Raw genomic sequence first — 25,858 nt, 5'->3', positions numbered from 1 at the left:
ACTCCTCCCTCTTGCAGCCATTAAAAGAAACTCTGAAATGCTACTTCTGGGCAAGGAGATCTCCCAAGGAAAGCTTAGGGGGAAGAACTGGAGGTCTGCCATGGAGACGGTGGTAAAAATGACCCCCACCCATACACCTGAGGAGATTTAGGTGGGATTCAAGCAACAGGCATCACATCATGCGGCAATAATTTTTACAATTATGAAAACACACTTTTATTAAAAGAATGTAAAGGACCATTCAATCTATCATCAAAACATTTAAGCTACTATTTGTCAATACTGAATGCACAAAGGTACTGTTACAAAAATGGCATATCATTTTTTCTGGATTTGTATATTCCTAGAATTCCTTTCATGTGTTTTATGTATTTTATTCAGTTTTCAGGATATTCTATTTATTTTAGATATATGTATCCTGCTGCCTCTGCTGCTAAATGAAGACTGACAATAATAAAAATCATGATGACAAACAAATCTAAAATAAATCATATTGAAAATAAAAATCAAATGAGTGGAAAATCAAAAGTCAAATCCACAAAATGTCTGGAAAATAAAGTTTCCCTTCACTGAATCGTAACTCCAAATTTATTTCTTAAATTGATAAGTAATCAGTACACATAAAAAGCCATCTATAGTTAGTTCTGTATTATCTGGAAAATATACGTTCCAAGGTTTTTGATCCATTTGTATATAGTCATTTTTCTATGATGGTTAGCTATAGTAACTCTTTATTATTATGGATAAGCTTTGGACTCTGGGTGATTGATACTAATCCTTCCTCACAGCTCTAATAAACTGGGCCACAGCTGTTCATTATATCATCCAAAGTACACATGTATGCAGGGGACTTTTCAGCAAACACCCCCCAATGGCAATCCTGAAGTCAAAGGCTGAAAGAGTCCTACAACAGCTTCTAACTAGGCATAATGGAAAACACCTTTATACTCTTCCATCATGTAGAAACACCTTTTACAGGTACATGAATTTTTCTGGAACCTGGTAAAAGACAAAACAGTTGGGTGCCTTGGAGGAGACAATAGGTACAGTTTCTCCAATGCTTTGGAGATGATGAATTCAAGGATATGGCTTTTGGTGTATGTCAGCATGAACAAGAAGAGGAAGAAGAAAGGAAAAAGAACAACAGATAGGAGGAAGCAGAAGTACATTACTATAGTTTTTGTATTTAAGTGAGTAAAAAAAGCACAATCTAAAACAGAGTTAAACCCTTCTAAGCCCGCCAAAGGAAATTCGTAGGGTTGAAATGTCTTAATTGCTTGCTTGTAAAAACAATAAATACCAGTTACAGAAACAAGTGAACTACATTTTTAATGCTTAGGATCCTACCAATCTATTCCACTGCTGGAGGGGATTCTTTCCTCCCAGCAACATAATGTCCTAGTGCCAGAAGAACTAGTAGGAGCCAATCTTTTAAGCAGAAAAAAAACAACCCTTGAAATCATTTTAAATATCTTACCATCATTTTTATTGGCATTATACAGAACTTTTTTTCGTTTCTTTTTGTTTTTCTTTGCACACCAAAGTTTCCCTAGAAGATTAAAAATATGTATATGAGATTCCAAGTTGTACATATATAACGACCAGGATTTTCTTGGTTGGCAGCTGTAATAATTGGAACACTGCATTCATATTAGTTCCAAATATCATACAATTAGTTATACTAAACATCAGCCACCAACACTGCACTTTCTATTGGCTTTTCATACCAATACTATGGCTCTCTTGCCAGCAGTCCATAGTTAATAGCATCTCTTTACAAAAAATAATGATTCTTTTTATCATTATTAATCAAGGCTGAATTCCTTGACTACACCATCATGACATAGAATAAAACTGAAAGGCACCAGGCTAATTCAAAGGTTATATGGTCATGCTCAAGACCAGACCTAGAAGTCAAGCAATGCTATAATGGTATATTTTATCTGGCTCTTTCTGAAAATGAGTCTTTTGTAGCACAGCCTTTTTACTTAGTTCATGTCCCTTTAATAGAGGCTTAATGTGTGCAAATTGGCATGGCCCTGTGCACACTACATAATATTACCTGGTAAATAACTTCTCATTAAACCTTTCTGTAAAGGGACAGGGCATTTTTTTCCTCTCCAGGCAATTGCCAACTCAAGTCCTAGAACATGAAGAGCTTTATAAGTGACAGTCAATATTTTGAACTAGCAACCAATGGAGCACCTGAGAAACAGGTGTAATTTATGCACTTTGATTTGTTCCTGGTCATAATGGAACTGTGGCGTTCTGAACCACCTGGAACTTCTAGGTTGTCTTTGAGAGCAGATCCATGTAAAATGTATTACAGTAATCTAGCCTTGGTATGGATCCACATGATGATCTTCCAAGCTAAATGATAGCAGAAAGCATTTTTGCTACGGAATTAACTTGCTGGGTCCTTTATTACACCTAGACTCTTAACCGAGCCAGCAAAGGTCAGCTGAACTCTACCAAATGTGGCAAGGAAAGCAGAAAGTCCTCCAAAGTCAACCAACATAATCTCTGACTTGCCAGAATTTAGTTTCAGCTTGTTCACCCATAACCATTTAAACACAGCAACCAAGCACTGGTGCAAGACCTCTATAGCAGCTCTGGGAAGTTTTGAAAAAGAAATATAGAACTGGGTTTAGTCGCCATGCTATTTCTAGAGCCCTACTTCACAAAGGGGTTCGGATGTATTGATAAGGCCTCAGCAAAAGATGCTGCCAGTCCAGTCCCTCCTTAAGCATGTGGGGACAATACAGATGTGTCGTATTCCGGTGTGCCCTGGGAAACATGAGATAGAGCCCAAGAGGTGGACTTTTCTTAAAATATTAAGCAGCAATTCCAGACATGTCTTCAAATGTTTCAGCCTACCTGATTTTTCTGGTTCTTTATCTTCTTCTATAGTTTGCTTCATGGCTTCCCTTTGTTGCTGAAAGCTTTTTCCTTTAAAAAAATTCACATACAAAGATAATTAGCAACAGAAAACATCTGTAGTTTTCCATGACAGTGAATTCATATGTCCATCCCATTAAGAAGTAAAAAGGAGGTAATTCCACAAGAAAGTCTTGTGGACAGTACTGAACTAGTGTAGCACAACAGTACTGCAATGACTACATGGTGACCTGCTTCTTAATTTCCTTCAAAATTCTGCTGAACTTTACAAAATTAAAAGCTCTGGCTCACCAACAATTACAGTCACATGAATAGCTAAAATAAATTTACAGAAGGAGGTCATATGTCAAAAATTCAGAATTGTTTTTTCATGCAGAAGGGAAAACTTATCTTTTAAAATTTAGAAATGTCCCTGGACTAGTTCCTTCTACTCCTCCATCTTACAGAAATAATACCTGATTATCCAAGTAGTTGCAAAGGCAAGTTTATCTTATGAAGCAGGGCTCAGAGCTTCCACCACTTTTTAAAAATAAGACACTTCTCTACATAGATATGTTTGGTAAATAATATCTAGGAATTAATGGTTATCTAAAGGACTTTGGGATCCAAAAAATATATGTAAGCATTCTTATCATGATACATTTTTCTAACAGTGAATGGAGACAGATGATAGAAGTCAGCCCTAGAAAGTGACTATTACCAAACACTGATTTTTTTCTCACAAATTTCAAATCTTTCAAATCTTTTCTCACAAAATTTCAATACCTACATATGAAGAGCCTTCTCAAGCTGTGTCACTACAACCAAAATGTATTTTACTGAAGTATCTCTATCAGTTACACATGATGCATTTCGGGGAGTACAAATTCTACTTGTATTTGTTGATCTCTGTCATATATAACGTACTGGACTGCATTCTTCTATGACTGAGATCAACAAATTCCATCTGGAATGTATGATCCACAGGGATTACATAAGGTATGTGCTTCCCATAGAGGATCTGCAGTACGATGTAGTTCCCTCCACTTTTGTAAGCTCTGTTCATGTGGTACTATGGCAATCCTGTCATTTACAGGTAGCAAACAATAATCTCTAGTTCTTGGCTATTTAATATAGTTAGAAGTTATATATTAAAAGGTCCAGCTTCTCTGGTTGGACACACAAAAACTGCTGGTTTGCATACATTTTTATTTATCTAAAAAATCCCTCTTTTCAACATTTTTAATCCCAGGAAAATACATGCTGGAGGATAACCAACACATGCCAGTCTAAGTTATTGACACACAAGGTCTTTTCAACATCTACTGAATATGTCAAGAGTGCAGTGGTTAGACCCAGGCTTCTACTGCAACATAAAGCTGGTTAGTGACCTTGGGGCAGCCTAACCCTCCATGCAGGATTGTCATGAAGGTCAAATGATGTATGCTGCCCTGAGCTCCTCAGAGGGAGGGTAGAATAAAAATGTACTAAGTGAACAAACAAGAAACCAATGATTTTAGCTTTTCTGACAAGGAAGAATTAGAAAATATAGTGTAATCCCTCATACTAAAGAAAATCTAACAGCAAATATTACCAACTTGTTAAATCACTAACAAATGCCAGTACTAAATTTGAGTCCAAAGGAACCTTTAAGACCAACAAAGCTTCATTCCAGGTATGAGCTTTCATGTGCAACGTCTGAGGAAATGTGCATGCACATGAAAATTCAGATCTTGAATGAAGCTTTCTTGGTCTTTGGACTCAAATTTTGTTCTGCCACTTCAGCTCAACATGGCTCCCCAAATGAATGCCAGTACTGTTAATCAGCTCATCAAATTTCTTTGCTAAAGTTGATGAAGTAGAAGGATTTGACCTCAGTAAATCAATTATCAACCTCTCTCACACTATTGGCCATACTACTGGGGGGGAGCATTGCAGCCCTCCCCTCCACTGCTACCACTCTAAACTATGGGTCACTGTAGCAGTAGCATAACTGATGTTACTATAAGTATTTATCAAGAAAGGGAAATGGAGCGGGGTCAGTAGGGAGAATCACATCTTTCTTTCTACTCAAGGACAATCAGTTAAGTTTCATCATAAGCTGCAGGAAGGTGGTACAAATGAAACCCTATTTACTGGGTCTTAAACTGAGGACAGAATGTCAACTTCAAGTGCACAGAAGTAATGATTATGCAATAGTCTTTCAGAATGCAGGACTGATATATGACAAGACAAATCTCCTATGCATGCACAGTGCCTTTTTGCAATTCTGGCTGCAGCTTACACCACATTCTAACATGGTAGTATTGGCAACTTGACAAGCCGGCCTAACAACTCTGGAAAATATTTAAATTCTAACCTATAACTTGGGACACGCCAGAGACCAACGTTGATGCTGCCATACTGCTTACTATTCAGAATAGGAAGACTGCTTATAATGTCACTGTCTCTCACAAAATGGATATACTGAAAATCCTTATCAATAAAATGCCCTTGGATTGGCAGTAAATATATTTCTGCACAGTTCTACAATCTAGCAACTTGAAGAACAAACATTTACTAAGCAGAAGCTTCTCATTAGCTAAGGTGGTTAGAGGGAATGACATGGAGTTAGAGTTATTTGTGTAAGACAAACTACTTCATCTGTTTGTTTGAACTAGACAGATTTCTAAAAAAAACATTCCTAGGGTTAAACTACATGCTTCCCACTTCAAATACTTCCAAGTAAATTAGAGACAGGAAAGCAATACATTTTGAATTCCCCCCACCTCGTGAGACTTACCCGTGTAGTCTTAGACATGAATAGTAAAATGCAATTTGGAATGCTAGACTGGAATGTATTTCTCTGGTCTGAGGATCATACTTTGCTTTTGAGTTATTTAGGGTAAAGGGGAGGGGTTAACTGAAATTATTATCCTGAGGAAGAAATTTGAACTCAGAACTTTACGATTATGTTAGATCAAACTGAATGGACAGGGAAATAAGGCAAGGGTAATTCCTAGTGACCCAAATCTTGAAAACATACATCATAGATCAGGTCTATGATTTCAGCTACCACAATAGTCAGCTCTCCTGCTATAATCCATTTGAAGAAAGGGAGATGGTAGAAATATGGTCTTCAGGGATGTAAAGTGAAAACATCTAAGATAAAATGTTCTATTTTGCCTATGGGCCAGCAGAAAACAGCTCATAGCCCAAACCACAGCAACAGCCCATAGATTCACAAAAAAAAAATGAATAGCAATACCTGACCCTTTTTGTTAGCATACAGGCATTCCATGACAAAATACCTGGAATAAGGCCTGCCAAAGGTTGATTTTCTTCATCTCCATCTCGATAAGCCTGCCACCAGTTTGGATCTTCCTGGCTGATTACATGGAGGATATCACCCTTTTGAAAGGACAGGCCTAGCTCTCTGCAAGGGACATAGGGGTCATCAGATGGATCATAGTCAAAGTGAGCTTTCACGTGGATCTAGGAAACAAGGAAGTGTAAACATAAAAATAGACAAACAGATCCAAGGATATGTAATCTGGTACATGCTTGCTTTTGCATATGAGAAGATAAGGCTTACTTTCTCATACAGAAGAGGGAGTTCACACACAAACATAACAAGCTACCAGTACAAAAGTTAGAAGCATTCAAACACTTTCTCATCTAATCAAGATGTAAGAATTAGTTTTAAATGCAACAACACAAAGATGTAATTTTAAATATCTATCTTCACTAGAAAATAGAAAAAATATTACATGTACCTATGATTCTTCCCCCTCAATAAACCATTATAGGCACTAAGTCTAAATCATGGCGGCAAACCCCAAATCTGACCAAAATCTGTAGAAACCAAACTTGAGCTAGAGTGCAGCAACTGCTTGACATTTATTGGGCTGATTCTTATCTTTACAGCCCTCAAGAGATCGGGGCCAAGGCACTTGAACGAGTGCTTCCTCCTGTACTGTCCAGCCCACCAGCCAATACCCTTCTCATAAGCCCTGTTCTTTGTGTTCCCACTTGTCGAGGTGAGGTAGTGGTGACTGGGGACACAGCTTTCTTGTCTGTGGAATGGCCCCATAAGCATCACCTGGCTAAAACGTCTTTTTACTTACCGTATTTGCCGGCGTATAAGACGACTGGGCGTATAAGACGACCCCCCAAAATTTCCACTCAAAATACAGTACTATGGGCCACTATGGGCAGCTATGTCTATCCCAACTTGAAGTGCACCTGGCGTATAAGACGACTCCCCCACTTGGAGGCATGTTTTTCAGGGGGGAAAAGTAGTCTTATACGCCAGCAAATACTATACTTAAGAAAAATTATTTTTCCTGTCTGTGTTTAGCCTGAGGACTTTCATGATGATAATTTTCAGCTCTTTAAGTTTTAAGCTGTTTTTATGCTTTACTTGGGGTTTTTAATGGCTTGCTAATTTTACTGATTTCATCATGTTTTATTTTGTGACCTGCCTCAAGCCGATTTTTGGAGTGGTGGTTTACAAATTTATTCAACATTCATTAATCACGTCAAGTGGGAAATGATCCAAAATTTTTGGTGTAAAAAAGTAGTATCTCAAATTAAAATGAGATACATGAAAATAGCAAGAAGTAATGTATGAACTGATCACCATGAGAATACTAGAACTTCTATAAGATCTCACTTCAAAAAAATTGTGGACCTGGATATATCAACTCTGAAGCAGCTCTTGAAAGAATGAAGAATTGGAATACATGGAGCCGATTTTAAAACGAAACTGGTTTTCCTTAAACTAATTAACATTTGCCCATCCCCTTTTCAAACATGCATTTCTCAAGGAGAAATCATTCTGTTTAGACAAGGGTGGGGCAGCAAGTGCTGAGCTGAGCTCAATGGAAGGCCACTTTGAAGAGTGGCTGTATGAGGAAATTTCAAAAGGCACAGAGGAAAATGGAGGAGTGGCAGGAGGAAAGCAAATATCGAAACTGGCAGCCTGTTCCAGGTCACTCTGATATGTATTCATTAGTATGTACGTCTGACGACATAAACAAAAAAGTCAGTGTATGAATTTTGCACAGAGCAGCTTAAGGTTCAAACAAGGAAATGAAAGTGAATATTCACAAGTACCAAGAATAGTAGCCTTATTTCTGTATAGTGACACAACACAGTGGGGGGAAAAAGCAAATGCCTTTAGTAAACTGAGACTACCTCTGTCTAAAAATTTATGAAACTAGTATTTTGGGGACAGAAAGAGGTATTGCATGTTTCATTTAATGTGCCATTAAACAAAGACAAAATACACCTGCAATTCAGATTGCCATATATTGTAAATGTGTTAAAATAACTTACCACTGTCTCTTTTGCAGATGGTGGCTTGTTCTGCTGACTGGGAATCAGCACAAACGTCAAAGTGCCATGCATGTCCGCCTATGATAAAAGCAGATATTCAGTGACAGCTTGAAGTTTCTGATATAAGATACTTGTTCACAGTGAGAGACAAGTCTGTTGTGTGTGTGTGTGCATGTACGCACAAATTTACACTGCTTCTGTCAATCTCTCATTCCATTAGATCAGGCTTTCTCAACCAGAGTTTCGTGAAACCCTGGTGTTTCATGATGGCCTCAGATAGGCCCATTATGCACAGCCGCCGAACCGGCGATTTCGGGTCACATGGAAAACGCGGAGGGGGAAGACACGACGCACACCGGTTATGCACGGGGCGGGGCGCAACGGCGGCATAACCCAGAGTAACTGATTATGCACGCTGCAATCCGGGCGCCGCTTCTGGTTGCGCCCCGGTCACCCAGAAGCTGCGCTTTCTTCCGCGTTTTGCTAACGCGGCTTTTTTGGCGGCATGCACCGAATCTGCGGCCGGTTGCAGCCGGCACCATGCGTTATCTGTGATTTTAGTTGCCGCCGTTCCACCCCGAATGTGCGTTATTCCCCCCGTGCATAATGGTCATGGGCTTCACCAATTGGGAATTAAATTTTTATATTTTAAAATGTTTTTAAAAATTAACTGGTGATATGACCATATATCGTCATGTCATCGCTCCCCCCTCTCAACGGATAAGGATGGGCCTGGAGGAGGTGGGAGGGGGAAGCCCCCCGGCCATACACATTCTTGCTGGTCAAGGCTCACTGCACTTGGTAGCAACTGGAGTACAGAGAGAGAAGTACTCTCATTGTAACTGTAGGGTGATAACAGAGTGGCATAGGCCTGTTCCTGGTCCACAGAGTGGGCCACTGGGACATTTCTGGAACTAGGGGGGGCGATGGAGTGGCATAGGCCTGCCCCTATTTCTACAGGCTCCCACTGCAGGCTCCCTTTGGTAAAGAAGAACAAAATGTTAGCCAGCCCAGAGTGCAGGTATGGTTCTGTTCACAAATCATCTGAAAATATTTCTGCGCTGTCACATCCTGGGCTGTGGGGAGTGGCCTAGTGATGTCACATACTCAACCATTTTTTTCAAAACTATAAGAACCAACTCTTCTTCTTTTTCAAAACTACTGTGCAACAAAACAAATAGACCAGTGCCTGCACTACAACTTAACAGTTTTAAAATAACAAGTGGCAGGGTGATAACAAGCAGCAACTTCAATTGGCATAACAATCAAGACCCAAACAGATGAAACACTGGGAGAACCATGAGTGCATCTTCCCAATGTTTTTAGGAGACTGTTGTGGCTGATTTATACTGGAATCATGGTACTTGATAGAAAAGGAATTTAATCCTTCTACCCACAGAGTTTCACTCACTGAAGTATTTATATATTTCTATGTATTTATTATTTGGATTTATCCTCACCACTCCCAAAGCCAGTCCAGCTCATGGTGGTTTACAATAACAGAAAACACAACACAATATGATAAAACAATACAATATAACCCCATAAAACAACAATGATCCTTGATGGCAGAAAACCAAATTAAAAACCCACCCCCTACCCTGATAGGTCCCCAATAGCCACCATCATTCTCAGGAGAAGAATCTGTGTCCAGTTAACAAAATGCAGTGCCTCTACAGGGGCCTATATAGGGAGGGACCTGATTTTCCTGGCCTGATGTCAACCAAATGCCTGGTGGAAGAGCTCTGTCTTGCAGGCTCTGCAGAACGCTGACAACTCCGGCAGGGCCCTCAGCTCTTCCGGGAGCTCATTCCACCAGGTCAGGGCCAGGACCAAAAGGCCCTGGTCAAGGCCAGTCGAGCCTCCTGGGGACCTCCAGCAAATTCATATCTGCAGAGCTGAGAGCCCTACGGGGGGCATAAGGAGACAAGTGATCCCTCAGATTAGCAGGGCCCAGGCCACAGCCTTAAAGGTAAGAACCAAAACATCCATTAGCCAATCGGTAACCAATGCAGCTACTTCAGCATAGGCTGAACATGAGCCTCCAAGATGATATTGTGAGGACCCTAGAAGCCACATTTTGCACCAACTGCAATTTCTGGGTCAGAGACAAGGGAAGGCCCACATACAGTGAGTAACAGAAGTCTAATCTGGAAGTGGCTATTACATGGATCACTGTGGCCAAGTGTTCAGGGGACAGGTAGGGTACTAGTAGCCTAGCTTGGCAAAGATGCTAAAATGCCATTTGGGCTACTGTCATGATCTGAGCCTCCATAGATAAGGAGGCATCAAAGATCACCCCAAATTCCTGGCTGCAGGAACAGCCGTAAGTTGTACCCCATCCCGGCAGGGGAGACACGCTTCCTGATCCTGCCTCTTCCTACCCAGTCACAGGACCGCCACCTTGGAGGAATTGAGTTTCAAGCGACTCTTCCTGAGCCATCCAGACACTGCTTCCAAACAACTGGCAAATGTTTCGGGGGGGGGGGGGGGGAGTCCAGTTGGCCATCCATCAGGAGATAGAGCTGGGTGTCATCAGCATATGGATGACAACCCAGCCCAAAGCCCTGGATCAGCTGTGCCAGAGGGCACATATTGATGTTAAAAAGCGTGGGTGAGAGTGCTGAAAGCACCAGGCGAGTGCTACCGGATGTGATTTTGGTGGGGAAAAATTCCTGTTTCACCCCTTTCACCGCCATCTCATATGCCTTCATAAGCGTGTGGTAGGATGTTCTTGCCACACCCTCATGCTGTGGTTTGTGGAAAGACAATATCCGTCCATCTTCATAGATTTTCTTGTTCTCTATGCCTATCAAAACCACTAGTGTTAATGAGAAAAACTGTAGGAAAGAAAGGGTTAAATCCCTCAATGCCATCCCCATGATCTGAAAGAAACAGTTATTACCTTTTAAGAATGCTTAGACATCCATCACAGTTCTCCCAACATCATGTCTGTTTACGTCCTAAGTATTTTCTATAACAGATTTCACATACCAGTAAGTCAAAAACTTCATTGACATCTTTTCCACGAATTTCAATTCCATTAATTTCCAGAACTTCATCACCTTCATGCAACAGCCCACTCTTCTCTGCAGCACCTCCTTTCACTATTCGACTAATGATGACGGAATCCATTTCATTGCGTACTGTAGCACCCTGCATAAGTTAAAAAGTGACCATTTTAAAATATCAGAAATATCTTTCAATACAAACTGACTAATTAACCTGTTATGGAAACTGCACAAACCTCTATTCAACTGCATATTCTGAAGACAAAAGGATACAGAGACTTTCTAAAGAGGAGGTGAAACTTCTGTTGACTCCCCACCTTCTCTTGACAGACTCTCACTTTCCCCCTCATGCTATGCCTAAAAGATCCCTTGCCTGGTGGCTCACTTGCTCTCATGAATAAAAATGAATGGGAGAGCCCTTCCTGTTTCCACTGATGAGATCTGCCTTAACTCCTCAATTCAGATACTTCCCCAAGCTGTGGAAAAACTGCTTTTAACTTCCCAACTGTACAGAAAATAGCTTGGACAAGCAACTGCATGTAACAACATATAAGAGAATTCATTGAATGAATAAAAGTTTAAGGCAGTCATATCAAACATACAGCCTAGGGGCCAGGACCAGCCTGTCTAGGGCTCTTATCTGGCCCACGAGCAACTGGAAGGGAACAAGTCCAAGTGTGGATTGGAAAAGCCTATAGTGGGGTGTTACTGAGGGGCTGGGCCATTCTAACGGCCACCTCCTCCTACAGCCATTTGGTTCCTTCCTCTACTACCAAGACTTGTGGAAAGATGGCTAGCTGTTCATGTGTATCAAGCAGAATCTTTTTAGCACAACTTCCCTAAGCTCAGTCGAGTGGCTTCCCACTTGCAGGCAGCCCATGGAAGGTGCCCATGGTCATAGGTGCTTGTGGAAAACCTTTGACCAGCTCTCCAACTGTGCCGATTTATGTAGATGCATGAATGGAATGACTGGCTGAGCCAGACGCTCTGTGTGCAGCAATCTGGGTGAGAGAAAATAGCCCCGTGCTTATGTAAAGGCACAATTTATTTATTTATTTATGAATTGGATTTGTATACCACCACTCCCAGCAAGCTGGCTTGTGGTGGTTCACAGTGCTATAATATTAAAAAATAGACATTTCCATAAAACCACATACAATATATACAATAATAACCTACAAACAGTTCCCCAAAGCTATAAATCTATAGCATGGTGGCAAAAACTCCTCTCCCTGCAGCAGAGACATTGGAGTCGGTCCAGATTACAACACTGGTGGTGGTAGAAATCAGGGGCTAGATCATCTGGCAGCTCTGGGTGCAGTCTAGCACTGTTCCCAGGAAATTTAAGGGGGGGGACGACCCTCAACGCCTAGCGGATGAGCTGTGTCTTGCAGGCCCTGTGGAATTCAGAGAGTATCATATATGAGCAGAAAGGCATCATAGAAACTTTTAAAATTAATTAAGCACCATATATGTTACACGGATCCCTGGAATGGGTCATGCTCAGTGGATGTGACCCTACCAAATAGATACTGAGCACCTTTTTCAGAAGCCAATGTTTTGGTTATCTCATCTCAGAAGCTTAGTATCTTAACAGTAAGCACAGCAAGTCCTGCAATAAATATATCTGAGACCAGTGAAATTCTCATGGTTCTAAAAACAACTTATCTACTAGGGTTAAGAAGCATGGTCAATGTGGGCTTTGAAGTGCCAAGAAACTCTGAGTGATCTTATTTAATTCTAGGTTCCTCATAAACTTTGGAATGAAGGGGAGTGGTGGGAAATCATACATCAGACCCTCTAGCTAGGGAAATGTCAAAACATGGACTGAGAAAATTATACAACAAAGGAAAAGGATGTGAGAGAGGCCTACCTTAGAGAGTGCTCTTAGGCAGGAATGAACTGAAGAGTACAGTGACCCCCCACCCACCACTTGTGCCAACAGGAAATTAACAATTAATTCCTTCCTCATTGACTAAATGGTAGGAATCACCCATGATGAAATGACATCCTCCTCAGAATGAGAACATACAGAAATTGCCACACCTTTTAAGAAAATGTAACTTCCCTTAACTCTTTAGGAATGTGTACATGGATATGGGCCATTGTTCTTTACGGTTTTTAAAGAATAATACTTTTGTTTTTAGTTTAAGTAGAAGAGCTTGCCGTTACTTGAGAGTTCAAATTAAATTAACATATTATTTATAATATATGAAGTGATAGAATATATACAATAAAATACAACACCCTTAACTGAATTATGAATTATTATAATTATATTTTTATTTCCCGCCACTCCTGAAGCTGGCTCGTGGCAGGTTACAAACAGCTCATCCATAAAAACTAAAGGCCTTCAGCAAGCTACATGAGAAAAACAGAAAGGGTCAAAAGCTTTCCCCAATCAAAAACATTAGAAATGGTATTTTATTTATTTGTATCTATATTTATTAACCGTCACTTCCAGGCCAAGCTGGCTTGTCGCGGTTCACAATAAAACCTCAATAAAATACTGACAATAAATTTTCATGGGACATAACCCATCTGATTCCTGCCCCCTGCCAGTCCAGGACCCCGCACCCACTGCCAGTCCACCTTGGAAGAGGGGGAGTATCTGCCCTAAATGTTCAGGAAAACCTACAGAGTGACCCTTGATCTTCCAGGGCCTGTGGAACTGTGCCAGCTCTGTCAGGGCCTTCAGCTCTTAGGGACCTCATTCCACAAGGTCAGGGCCAGAACTGAAAAGGCTGGGGTGAGGCCAGGCTCACCCCCAGGGGCTGGGGACCACCAGTACGTTCAGACCTGCAGAGCAAAAAGCCCTGTGGGCGGTTCCGTCAGATATGCAGGGTCCAGACTGCGGATGCCCTTAAAGTTTAATACCAGAACTTTGAACTGGATCTGGAACAAAATGGGCAACCAATGCAACTGGCTTAGCATAGGCTGGATATGGGCTCTCCAAGATGACCCTAGCAGCTGAATTTTGCACCAATTATAATTTCTGGGCCAGGGACAAGGGAAGGACCACATACTGTGAGTTACAGAAGTCTAGTCTAGAAGTGACCATTGTGGCAAGGTGTTCTGGGGACAGGTAGAGTGCTAGTAGCCTGGCTTGGCATAGATGGAATAATGCTACCTAGGTTACCTGCGCCGCCATGGATAGGGAAGTGTCAAGGGGTCATGCCCAAATTCCTGTTGGTAGGTACAGTCTCAAGTTGCACCCCATCCAGGGAGGGTAAACATGCTTCCTGCTCCTGCCCCTTCCTGTCCAGCCATAGGACCTCCGTCTCGGAGGGGTTGAGATTCAGGCGACTCTGCCTGAGCCATCCAGTCATTGCTTCCAAACATCTGCCTAATGTTTCTGGGGGAAGTCGGGTGGGCCATCCATAAGGAGATAAAGCTGGGCGACATCCGCATATTGGTAACAATCCAGCCCAAAACTCCAGGCCAGCTGTGCCAGAGGGAGCTGGTAGATGTTAAAAAGCATGGGGTAGTTGGGGTATCCAGAAGATATCCTTGCCCCTAAGAACCAGTCTATACTAACCAATCAAAAGACTCCAAAAATTCTTTTAAAGTTCTATCATACAGCCCTACAAAATTGAAAAAGACATGAAGCCTTCCTAATTTCTTCTGGAAAGGCTGGAATACCTAAAAAGAAATCTCATCAATGGCAAGCAATGGAAAGCATCCTCACAAGGTTTGGGATAACCAGCAGGTGCTTCTTTGCTAAGTTAAACTGATGCATGACATTGACAGAAATGATAACACCTTAGTAGGGCAAGAATATCACTTAGAGTGCCTGAAATCTTGGACCCCAGGAGGGCTACTTTAGAATGACTGCCCGTTTTTTTCTACACTGGATCATTCTGCCAGACTTAACCCTTTTTGGACAAAGGACAATGCAGTTTGGAACAGGCCACTTATTTGCCATGCAAATCCAGAGCAAAGAGTAAAAAAAGATGTAGTGGGAAGAAAATTTTATTCCAATATATTAATAAGCCCTTACCACAGCAATATTGTTTTTACTTTGTCTTTCTCTTATTGGTACAGCCCTTCATTTTCTTAATTGAAATTCGGAGCTATTACCAGGCGCTTGATGGAGGTGAAACTGTATTTTATATGGCTCATTGGTAACTATAGCCTCTGAGTGCCTTTATAAAGAGTCAGTTCTCAGCAGGTCTTGAGCAGTGGTGGCAGGTCACGAGCATATTTTTCCAAGGAATACTTGGCCTAAGAGAACTTTCCAGCAAGAACAGCCACCTTTCCCCCTTTTCCTCCATAACAGAGACCACAAAGTAGGGTTGGGTTATTTCCCAGTACTAGAATGATAACATTTGTTAACTGGCCTAGGTTCCAGGTGCAAGAGAACAATCCTGGGGAGTGTCCAGGGCAAACTACTGACAATGGCGGCAGAGAGCCCCTGGCCAGCTGGGTGGGCTGGATTGGCCACGCCCACTCTCTCCCCACTTAGCCCTTAGCCTTTTATTTAACAGCGACCCGCTATTACAGATATATATTTTAGATTTTCATTCTTCCATTACCATTTTACACATAACAGGAAAAGCTGATGCCCAGATCTTTGTAAATAGACATAATTTGGGAGCATAAGCCCAAATTAACTCTCTTTCAGTTTCCAAGGCTGTTCTGCAGAACTGGTTGCACTGCTAGGAATTTTATTTATACTGAACTCAATCTTTATTATCTGAGGGAGAATTTCAACGTTCGAATTTATATTTAGAGGAGAAATAGCCAGGGCTGTGCCGCAGAAGGGGAGGGGAGGCATGGGCACAGGTGCCAGTGTGTCAGTTGGCACACACACGCAGGCGCAGAGCTCAGTGCCTGTGTGTCTGTGCCGACTGGCGCATCGATGCCCACGCCTCCCCAAACACACCCTCACAGTGCGGCACTGGCTGCGTCGGCTGGAACAGCCACTTTGGACTCCGCCGCACACAACCCTACTTGCAATCAATATATTGATGATTCCCAGCTCTTCCTCCTGATGGATGACCGCCCTGATTCTCCCCCAGAAACATTAGCCAGCTGCCTGGAAGCAGTGACAAGATGGCTCCAGCAGTGTCATCTGAAGCTCAACCCTTCAAAGACGGAGGTTCTGTGGCTGGGTAGGAAGAGATCATGTGAGGAAGCGCACCTGCCCACCCTGGATGGAGTACAGCTCTCAGGGGCTCACTTTGCCAGGAACTTGGGCGTGATCCTGGATGCTCCCCTCTCAATGGAAGCTCTGGTCACGAGGGTAGTGTGGAATTCTACCACCTTTGCCAAGCCAAACTACTAGCACCCTACTTGGCCCATGCAACAGTCACCTCTAGATTGGACTTCTGCAACTCACTCTACGCCGGCCTGCCCTTAGCCTTGATCTGGAAACTACAGCTGGTCAAAAATGCAGTGGCCACAGCAACACCACGGAGGTCCCACATCCGGCCCATCCTCCACGAACTACAATGGTTACCAGTTGAATTCCAGATCAGGCTAAAGGTCTTGGTAATTATCTTCAAGGTCAATTGCAATCAGGGCCCAGTGTACCTGAGGGACTGCCTTTCTTCCTCAGACCCTCAAAGAGTCTTGTGCCCCACCACTGCCAACTGCCCAAAAAAAGCCCGTTTGACCTCAACCAGGACCAGAGCCTTCTCTGTCCTTGCCCCCACCTGGTGGAATGAGCTTCTGGAGGAGATCAGAGCCCTGCTGGAGCTAAAGCAGTTCTGCAGGGCCTACAAAAGGGAGTTCCTCCACAAGGCATTTGGCTGAGGTCGTCCAGAATCAACAACGCCTACTGGGCCCCTGAACCTCCCTCCCTTGAATCCATGTATCTGAATATACTCCATGGACCTGTTTGATTACTAGTTTGCTAAACTATTATCTTCTGTTACTGTTACCATTGTTATATTCTAGTTCACTGGCAAAATTGAGTTCAATATATATAATTCCTTATGTTCCATGTAAACTGCCCTGAGCCCTAGGGGAGGGCAGTATGTAAACAAACAAACAAACAAACAAATAAATAAAATAAAATATAAAGAGTTTGCGTCTTCCAAAGAAATATACAAAACAGATGGTTTTCACTTCTGCGTGAAGCCATTCCATAGTAGTGCAGCAACTATCCAAAAAGTCCAAGAATGGGCAAAAGAAGCCTCTGTGTGGTAAGGGATCAAAAGGGATTGCTGGCCAAATGCCAATTTTCTGTATATGCCAATGAATGTCAATACTTACCAATGGAATATCTCTAGCTTTCTCAATGCGGACTATTTTAACTGTCTCTCCTCCATACAGACCAACATTCTCATAAACCTTTTCATCGGTTAATGGCTCTGGTTGCATTTCCTGCTCAGCAACTTTATCATGAGCCAACAGCAATGCCTGGTGCAAAATAAATAAAGCCATTTATACTCATACAATGTCCTTAATTAGTAGTAAATTGAACCTGTGGAAATATGAGTCTAAAAATTCCACTTAGCAAGTATAAATTTATCACATAGGCTATATGTAAAAACTGTACACATTTTTATTCTGATGTTTACAGCACAGCATTTTCAGTTCCAGACAGAAAGAAAATGTTCACAGCCATCCAGTGCAAACACAGTCCCAGAGTGGGAATGCATAAGAAAATGGCAACTTTAACAAAACATATAAGCACCTAAAACATACACACATATTAAGAATGCTAAGATAATTGTTTTAATGTACAGGTAATTAGTTGTTTCCTACCTGAATATGAGGAGCATTCAATAAAGAATTAAGTTCCAGTCCATCTTTCTGATGACTTGGTTTCAATACACACTGTACCTGAAAGACAAGAGAACAAAAAGCTAATACCATGGTCCTCTCAAAACATGCTGCTGCTTTTAATGTTATATCAGAAAGTTAAGATTCCTAACTTTTGTTTTTTATAAGAAGGGAGAAAGCTGCCTAACATTCCTCAAAGGGAATGTAATGTAACCTCTCCCTCATCACTTTTGTACCTGATTTTTCTCTCAACCAAAGTAAAAAATAAGCTGGCACTGGAGAAAGTTGACCTCAGGTATAAATTACCAGATAAAATGGAAAACAGGAAATGGCTAGCACTTCCTTCTGCCATCTTTCCCCTGAAAATGCCTGTTTGCTGGTATAACTTTCAGTTCTACCCTAAGCTAACTGAACAACAGCCAGAAAGGTTGACCTCATATTGGTTCAACAGATTATGTTAAAGACTGTTTTTTCTGAACTACGATTTGTCCTAGTTTATAACAAAATAAAATAATGCAGGAATGACCATACAAGTTTATATTTTGACAGTGTATGATTAAAAGTCATTTTGTATTTCAAAAGGAGAAATATCTCCCTTTGAACTACTGTTGTACATGCTCTGATTCAGCATCAGTATATTTCAACTACATGAAAGTGAAGAGGGGAGAAAGCTGCTCACTCTGCTTTCTTGATTCTGAACTGCAGCTAGTTAACAGAATGGTAAAACTGATCAGACTGGATTACAATTACTTCCTGTCCTACTTTGATTATTTAGAAAATGTACATGTCACCTTTCCAGAGACCTGCCTGTGGAAGTTCATAGAATAATTAAAAAAAGAGTACAATAAAATAATTTAAAAAACATAAGTATCAAGAAGTACGAAACAGACAACATGTAACAGACAGCATCTTAAACAGTCCTTAGGAGAGCAGAACATAAAACAGCTTAGAACGGAGAACCAGGTTTGATTTCCCATTTCTCTACATGAAGCCAGCTGGGTGACCATGGGCTAGTCACAGTTCTCCAAAGGCTGTTCTCAGAGAGCTGTCATTCAGTTGTGGGAGAAAAACAGTAAGGTGTTTGTAAGCCACCTTAGGGCTCCCTCTTTTACTTTCCACAGCAATGACTACTGACATCCTTCATAACGTGGGCACAGATAGCAGGACCCATTAATGCTAACGAAGCAGATCAATGCAGCAAAGTCCATGCTTTTGATTAAACACTGTAATGGAGTGATGGGAAACTGCTGAACAGATACAAGAATGCTTGGAATGAAATTCTATTAGTCAATAGGATTTAATCCACATATACGTTTAGTTATGATCAAAGTATGAGGCAGATTATTTTTAATAAGTATGAGAACTAATTTTAGTTTATAAGTATTAATAAAGCTGAAAATGTACAGAATTCTTAAGTCAAATTAGAATTCTATATTACATAATTTGAAAGAGACACGTTCTAGAACTAGTAGATACACTTTGTTTTTCTCAGTAAAAGAAATATATAAAGTTGTGTGCTTTTTGGTTAAAGTTCCATGCCAAGTCAAATGCTAAATCTACTGTAATCTAAGCACTCAGTACAAATAGGCTTATTTAGTATGTGAAATATATCTTGCTGACATACAGAGTCTTCCGTGTCAAGACACCATATTGATAGTTGCATCAAATTATCTTTGAGGGTCATTCAGACCATGTTTCTGTAATCCTTGCTTCATTTTTGTCAAGTTTAACTGGCTTAATCAATTTAATTAAATTTGATGTTCAACAGCTATTTTTATACCAGACACAGAGTGCTCCACATTATTTTAGGGAGTTAATCTCCACATAAATTCCTTAAGCCTGTATGCTTTACTCAGCCTTCTAATTAAATTAAAGTTTCAAGAAAAAGATATTTTCTTTGCTTTATTAAAATTACTTATTTGCCCCCAATAATAACTGAAAAAGTACTTAGACTTAACTCACCAAAACATTATTCAGAATTCAAACTGGAAAGTTAACAACATATCTGCTTTTGAATTTTTAACCTCTGATCAATGAATCAGTAAGGTCGCTTTCCAGAAGGGTGTGTGCACAGCATCCATGCATTCACCCAGCCTATCCTGTAGTATTCTGTCAACCACTGCCTCCACAGGAGTTCAAAACTTCTTTCTCACTTTCTAAGTTTGAAAGCAATTTGAGGAATCTTAAGAAAAATATTAGATGTACACTGGTGGGCAGTTCCCTTACAAAAGTATGTACATGTCACCTTCTCACCTATTTCCTGATTCTCATTCATTCTATATCATGCCACATAATGCCATATCTGAAAACTGTTGAGAGAAATGCAGGCTGTTCTTTCAGGTATTTGATCTGAGCATAAAAGGTTTTAAGGAACAAAAGTATCCCCTGTGCAAGCACCAAATGTCTGACCTTTGGGGTGACGGCCTCTAGCATTTTTTGGCAGACTCAATACAGGGTGGTTTGCCATTCCCAACAGGGTGCTATAATGCTACACAAAGTAAAATGGTTTATATCAGCTTAATTGCCTGAAATATGCAAAATAAAAACAATTACACTGGGGCTAGAAAATCTGAGGTAACTACAAAGTACTGCAAACATCACCAAAATGGAAGAAGTGAAAGTAGTTCTGTAGAGAGTATGGTTGCTTTCAGAAGATACAAATTATCTTTGGATTCAAGAAACAGAGCTACAGCAAAGTATGCATACGCTCCATTTCAAAACCTCCTTCATATTCACACTGCAGCTGACAAACAGTAACCTTTCATCAGGGGAAATATTAAAAACTGGTCTGAATTTACTCTCAGAAATATAATCGATTGCAGCCATCACTCACCGGACAGTCTTTCTGTTATTTGGGCTCTCTCTTTCATCTGTAAACCGCTCCCTGTGGAGCAGTATTAATAAACCACTAAGAGGTAAAGGGGAGGAGAGAGGGCGGACCGAGTCCGTGATAAAAACTTGGAGCCACTTGGAGCCACAATCAGGAGCCACTTTGCAGCTCCTGATTGGGCCCTCCGAGTGTCACTTGAGGGCCAGGTGGCCAACGGGCCAAGTGACCTCCCCATTGGCTGGTTGGCCTGTCCTCGACTGGGCTGGCCGGGGAGTTGCCACGCCAAGAAAGCTGCCTTCCCAGCTGGTAAGTCCTCTGGCCGGCTTACCCCCACCCTCAGGAAAGGAGCAGAGAGGCCGTGTCAAAGAAAGGCCGTTCCTTTCCCACCCAGGCTCCCTTCATGCGGGGGAAAGGAGCAGGGATGCCACGTCTTTAACGCGGCATCCCTGCTCCTTTCACGCCCCGGGGTCCCTTCGCCCTTCGGAAAGGAACAGGGACGCCATGGCCCTGTTCCTTTCCTGCCAGACATGCGACTGGCTTGCGCAGGGAGGGGGGCCGCACCTTACTCCTTTCCTGCCCATGCACTGTGGGTCGTGACCGCGGACTGCGATGCCCCAGGAAGCCTTTGCCCAGCAAAGGCTACCCGCCCACCTGCGTGGCAGACCAGCTGAGGGCCGCCTGCAGGCCCAATGCTGGGCCCGGCCTTCTGCCGTGCCCTCCCCCGCACGCTATTCAGTGTGGTCTGCCCATTTTTATAAATGGGCTTTAATTCTATTATAGGATAAGGCAATAAAGTTGCCTAACCATTCTGCAGCAATCATTCAGGTCTCATTAGGCTGGGGGTTTCTTGCAGTTGTTTCATAACGTTAAGGAAAGGCATTTCAAGAAATACAAAATACAAAACACAATATTCTCATTGAGATAGAATATGCCATGTGAAAATATACCAGCCAATAAATCTGAACAAAATTGTTATTTTATTTTAATTCAAACTGCTTTGAACTCTCCAAAATGCAGTATAATTACTAATTAACACAGTTCTCTAAATGCAGTATAATTACTAATTAACACAGTTCTCTAACTTAACTAACTATGGAAAAACAAATTCAAGTGGGCATCTGTGTTGGAAAAACAAAATAATCACCACTCAAATGATGTTAACAGAAAAAGTAAGGCTTGCTTTTATGTCAGTCACCTATTTGGAAGGCAAACAAACAATGAAAAAAGTCAAACCTGCATTTGTTGTTATGATGGTTCATCATTTATATGATATCCCTTGGATGTTAGTGAAAAGCACAATTTTGTTTGAATACAGCATGCTTGGTAGGATTTGGCAGGAGCTACTTTAAGGTTTCCTCAAGGGTTTGAGAATTTTTTTAACCTCCTATGAACAGTAACCCCTATGCCATGTTACAGTCTGCTTTTCAAAGTCTCCTCTGGTTGGTTTAACAAGTGGTATGTTGGGCTGCTGCTTGATTAAAAAAGAAAAAAAGCCTAACCCTCCTCCAGCATGTAGAAGTAGCAATGCAGGCCTTTGGATCCTGGCATTTAAAAAAATAAACACTTAGATATTAATGATATTTGCTATTTATGTTTCTTTCCATCTCTTTATATGCAAAAGCTAGCTTCTCAAAGTTTAAATATATTCTCTTTTAAGAGAAAAAAATAAAAACATAGACTATGCATATGTTTGTTGCCCCCTATCTTCGTATTTTTAAAATGCTGTACCTATGTTTAGTTGTTTTGAAAAGTATTAGTATTAGTAGTACTAGATAAAAAGGTACAAAATACATACCTCTTGAGCAAGTTCTTGTGCATTGGAGATTAGAGGGTATGGAGGACTTGCTTTGTTCATATGAACTGTAACAGCATTGTGTATCTTAAAAGCATTTTGAAAGTCAGTGTTTTGGACTAGCTGCAATATTAGAGCAATTTCCTCTTGGCTTTGGGGATCTATGAGAGTGTGCTGGACATGTTTAAGAGAAGATAGCAGCTCATCAACTTCTGAAAAGGAAATCAATACACATTAGTTAGCCTAGATATACTAAATATGCAGGACAAAAACAGTAGCTATCAGACACGTTATAACTTTCCCAGTTGCAGTTCCCTGGATGTAGACCTTTGACTGCATCAGCAGTCTTTAATAGAAAAGTGTTTTTTTTGCATTGATGAAAGCTTCACTTCTAAGTGCAAAACAAAAAGATTAAAAGCACAGAAATAGATCAACACTTGCAGAAAGACTGAAAGCCAAAATTCCTTCTCAAATTATGTGTGCAATTTCTGTAATCAGTTTCAGCTAACATCAACAGCCGTTCAATATATAACACATTTGTTCTACACATTTTGCAGTGTTATTTCAAATTAAGACCAATATGTTATTCTCTAATATGCACTGGAAGACAGACAACAGAGACAAAGTCTAACACACATTATATGCAGACTATGTTTAACAGAATGTTTCTCTCAAAGATTCTGAAGTGCCTTCCCTTCTAAATCTATGCTCCCTTAGGGAGCAATATTGCATCACTAAACTGCCCCCCAGATGAACATGCAGAGATCCTTGCATGTAGTTATGAGCATATGAGTGTGTGCTAGAACCCCTGGGCTGGATAATAACATACTGAGATCACAAACGGAAGAGTAAGATGTCCTAGTTCAGATCAAAGAACCACCTGAGTAAGCAATACTTTCTGAACCCTCTTCATCCCAAACCATACTGGGACGAGGCAACAATAGTGCCTACAAAACCAATGTAAACCAGTGAGGTTTCGTGTCAAGAGTCATTCAACCTATTCAGGGGACAGGAAGGTGTCTCCATGTATATTAAAGCCTATCACACTAGGTACACCATACTAACAAAAGCACTGTTCTATGCAAAGGAGTTTTCTAAACTGCACCCTCACTTTTTGCTTAAGCTAATTATTATGAACACAAAATTTATCAACACTGATCTGTTACATTCAGAAAAGCATGACAATTGGGCACAAGTCTCTACAGTACTTAAGTAAAGTCACATCCCTCCTTTCTGACTAAAAGCCAAATAGTTTAATTGGGAAAGGAGGAGGGAGAAAGATGAAGCAAAGAATGCGCTATCATTCCTCAGCACATCATAAATCTTAAAACATGAAAGCAATAATAAAAGAATTATAAATAGGCATTAGAACATAAAAGATCTTTATCTCACTTTACACTTCTGAAAGAGGGCAGAAGATTTGACTGTTATGTTTCAGAAATTAGGATAAATATGTAGAGTTAGATGGAATGTGAATTAATTTCTTGAAAATCAACAGCAAAAATGATTTGGATTAAAAGACTTAACATTTTTTGTAAGTGAAAATTCTGTTATTATTATTGTTATACAAAGCAAAACATGGACAGGAATTATAACAGTTTCTTTTGCATACATCTCAACACCCCTGGTAAACAAAATTTTGACTATACACAAAAAAGACTACAAGCAGCTTACAGCATTCTCCTCTCCTGCATTTTATCTTCACAACAACCCTGTGAGGTAGGTCAGACTAACAGAGGGTGACTGGCCCAAGATTCCCCCAGCAAGCGTCCATGGTATGCGTGGGTATTTGAGCTTGGGTCTCCCAAATAAACATCCAGCACTCTGAACCACTCCACCACACTGGCTCTCTCAAATAAAATATGGATAAATGATGCCTACTCCCCTTATTTCTCAACTAAAGTGCTTCATCATACGCTAACATTTAACAGACCCTTACAAGCAACTCTTCTTAATTAAATAAAACACAAGTCAGAATCTAAAGTGCTTTTCAGTTCCACATTTGTAGCAACTCGAACACTGGGAATACTTCACAGTAGCACCCCGCAAAGCTTAAGGAGCTATAAGCCCTCAACCACCCACTCCCCCATATGCATGCAGAAGTATTTTGCACATACATGGCCAAAAAAGAGGTAGTTTACTCACAGAATGACAGGTTTTCTTCTCAACCATGATAAATGGCAATGCGTATTTCTCCCCCCAGTAGGTCTTTTATTTAAAATAATATGAATAATAATGAGTCAAATGACGCCCTTTTCTGGCTTCAGCAGCAGACAGGAAGATAGCCAATCCAGTCCAAACCCAAGAACAACATAAGAGGAAAAGATCAGTGACTCTGAGGGAGGACTCTTTTTCAAGATTGGGAGGCTTGAGAACACCAGCTCACCTACCAACTGAAACATTCTTTATTTTGCGCAATGCAATTAGTGAGCTAATGGAAAACTTTGTTTTTGCACTTCCGCATTTTAAATAAAATACAGGAGATGAACAAACATACAACTACATCTTCTTAATTTCCTTTATTCCTTATCACATAGAACCCTATTGTATCATAAGGGGAAATCACCAAGACAGTTTGTTATTTGAAACAACAGGGTCAACAGGCTTTTTTTTAGAATGAAGATTCACTTTTACTTATTTGTGAACATATGGAACACTGGATTCATTTAGGATTTTTAACTTTGTTCTCATATGACAGAAATCAGAGAAGGAAACTTCCTGACTGGAAATCCTATTCTATTGTTGAATGGATATCTTATGCTGTCTAACTGATGCCTGTATTTTGTAATCTGCATAGAGCCACAACAAAAAAGTAGAGTTTTAAGGGAAGCAATTTTTTTAAAGTTCCAGGGGTGCAACAGCAATCATACACTGTCCCTTTCTAAATAAGCAAGCAGAGAATGATATAGGAACTGAGATTTTTAAAAGCATATTATCCAGCTGGCTATTCCACACATACAGATCTTAAAGTTTGATAGCTTAAGAAAAAACAACTAAAATTTTGTTTTGAAGTTCAACAAAAATGCCAAATCCTTGACTGCTAAACATAGAAAAGCAGAAAAATAAAGCAAGAGTACAGAAAAAAAAGGAACTTTAAAGTGCTGTTAACTACCTTTTTATTATTTGAAAACTGAATATTTGCAGGTAAAATTAGGGAAGCTCTTCACAATCCTTCAGGTTCTAAACATTTAAAATCTAGTTAATTTATTCTAGAAGATTAGTTACATAGAAACCTGGATATTTTCCTTATGAATTGGTTCCTCAAATAAGGATTGCTTAAAACTAGCATTATTCATT

The 25,858-nt window shown here is 40.6% G+C and overlaps 1 protein-coding gene across 3 annotated transcripts in view; it reads right to left on the bottom strand.

Moving 5' to 3' along the window:
* The window catches only part of PALS1 (protein associated with LIN7 1, MAGUK p55 family member), a 75,573-nt gene that overhangs the window by 12,199 nt on the left and 37,516 nt on the right, over window positions 1-25,858 (bottom strand). For all 3 annotated transcript variants that reach the window (XM_077322497.1, XM_077322496.1, XM_077322498.1), the window contains exons 3-10: window positions 22,565-22,773; window positions 17,922-17,999; window positions 17,427-17,573; window positions 11,191-11,352; window positions 8,197-8,274; window positions 6,168-6,351; window positions 2,878-2,949; window positions 1,478-1,549 (exon numbers count right to left, since the gene is read on the bottom strand). In XM_077322497.1, coding sequence (XP_077178612.1) covers window positions 1,478-1,549; window positions 2,878-2,949; window positions 6,168-6,351; window positions 8,197-8,274; window positions 11,191-11,352; window positions 17,427-17,573; window positions 17,922-17,999; window positions 22,565-22,773 — 1,002 coding nt within the window. The remainder of the gene's footprint in view (window positions 1-1,477; window positions 1,550-2,877; window positions 2,950-6,167; window positions 6,352-8,196; window positions 8,275-11,190; window positions 11,353-17,426; window positions 17,574-17,921; window positions 18,000-22,564; window positions 22,774-25,858) is intronic.

Source organism: Paroedura picta, chromosome 2 (assembly GCF_049243985.1).
Source record: "Paroedura picta isolate Pp20150507F chromosome 2, Ppicta_v3.0, whole genome shotgun sequence".
Taxonomy (NCBI): domain Eukaryota; kingdom Metazoa; phylum Chordata; class Lepidosauria; order Squamata; family Gekkonidae; genus Paroedura; species Paroedura picta.
This window is presented reverse-complemented; position numbering and strand designations above follow the sequence as displayed.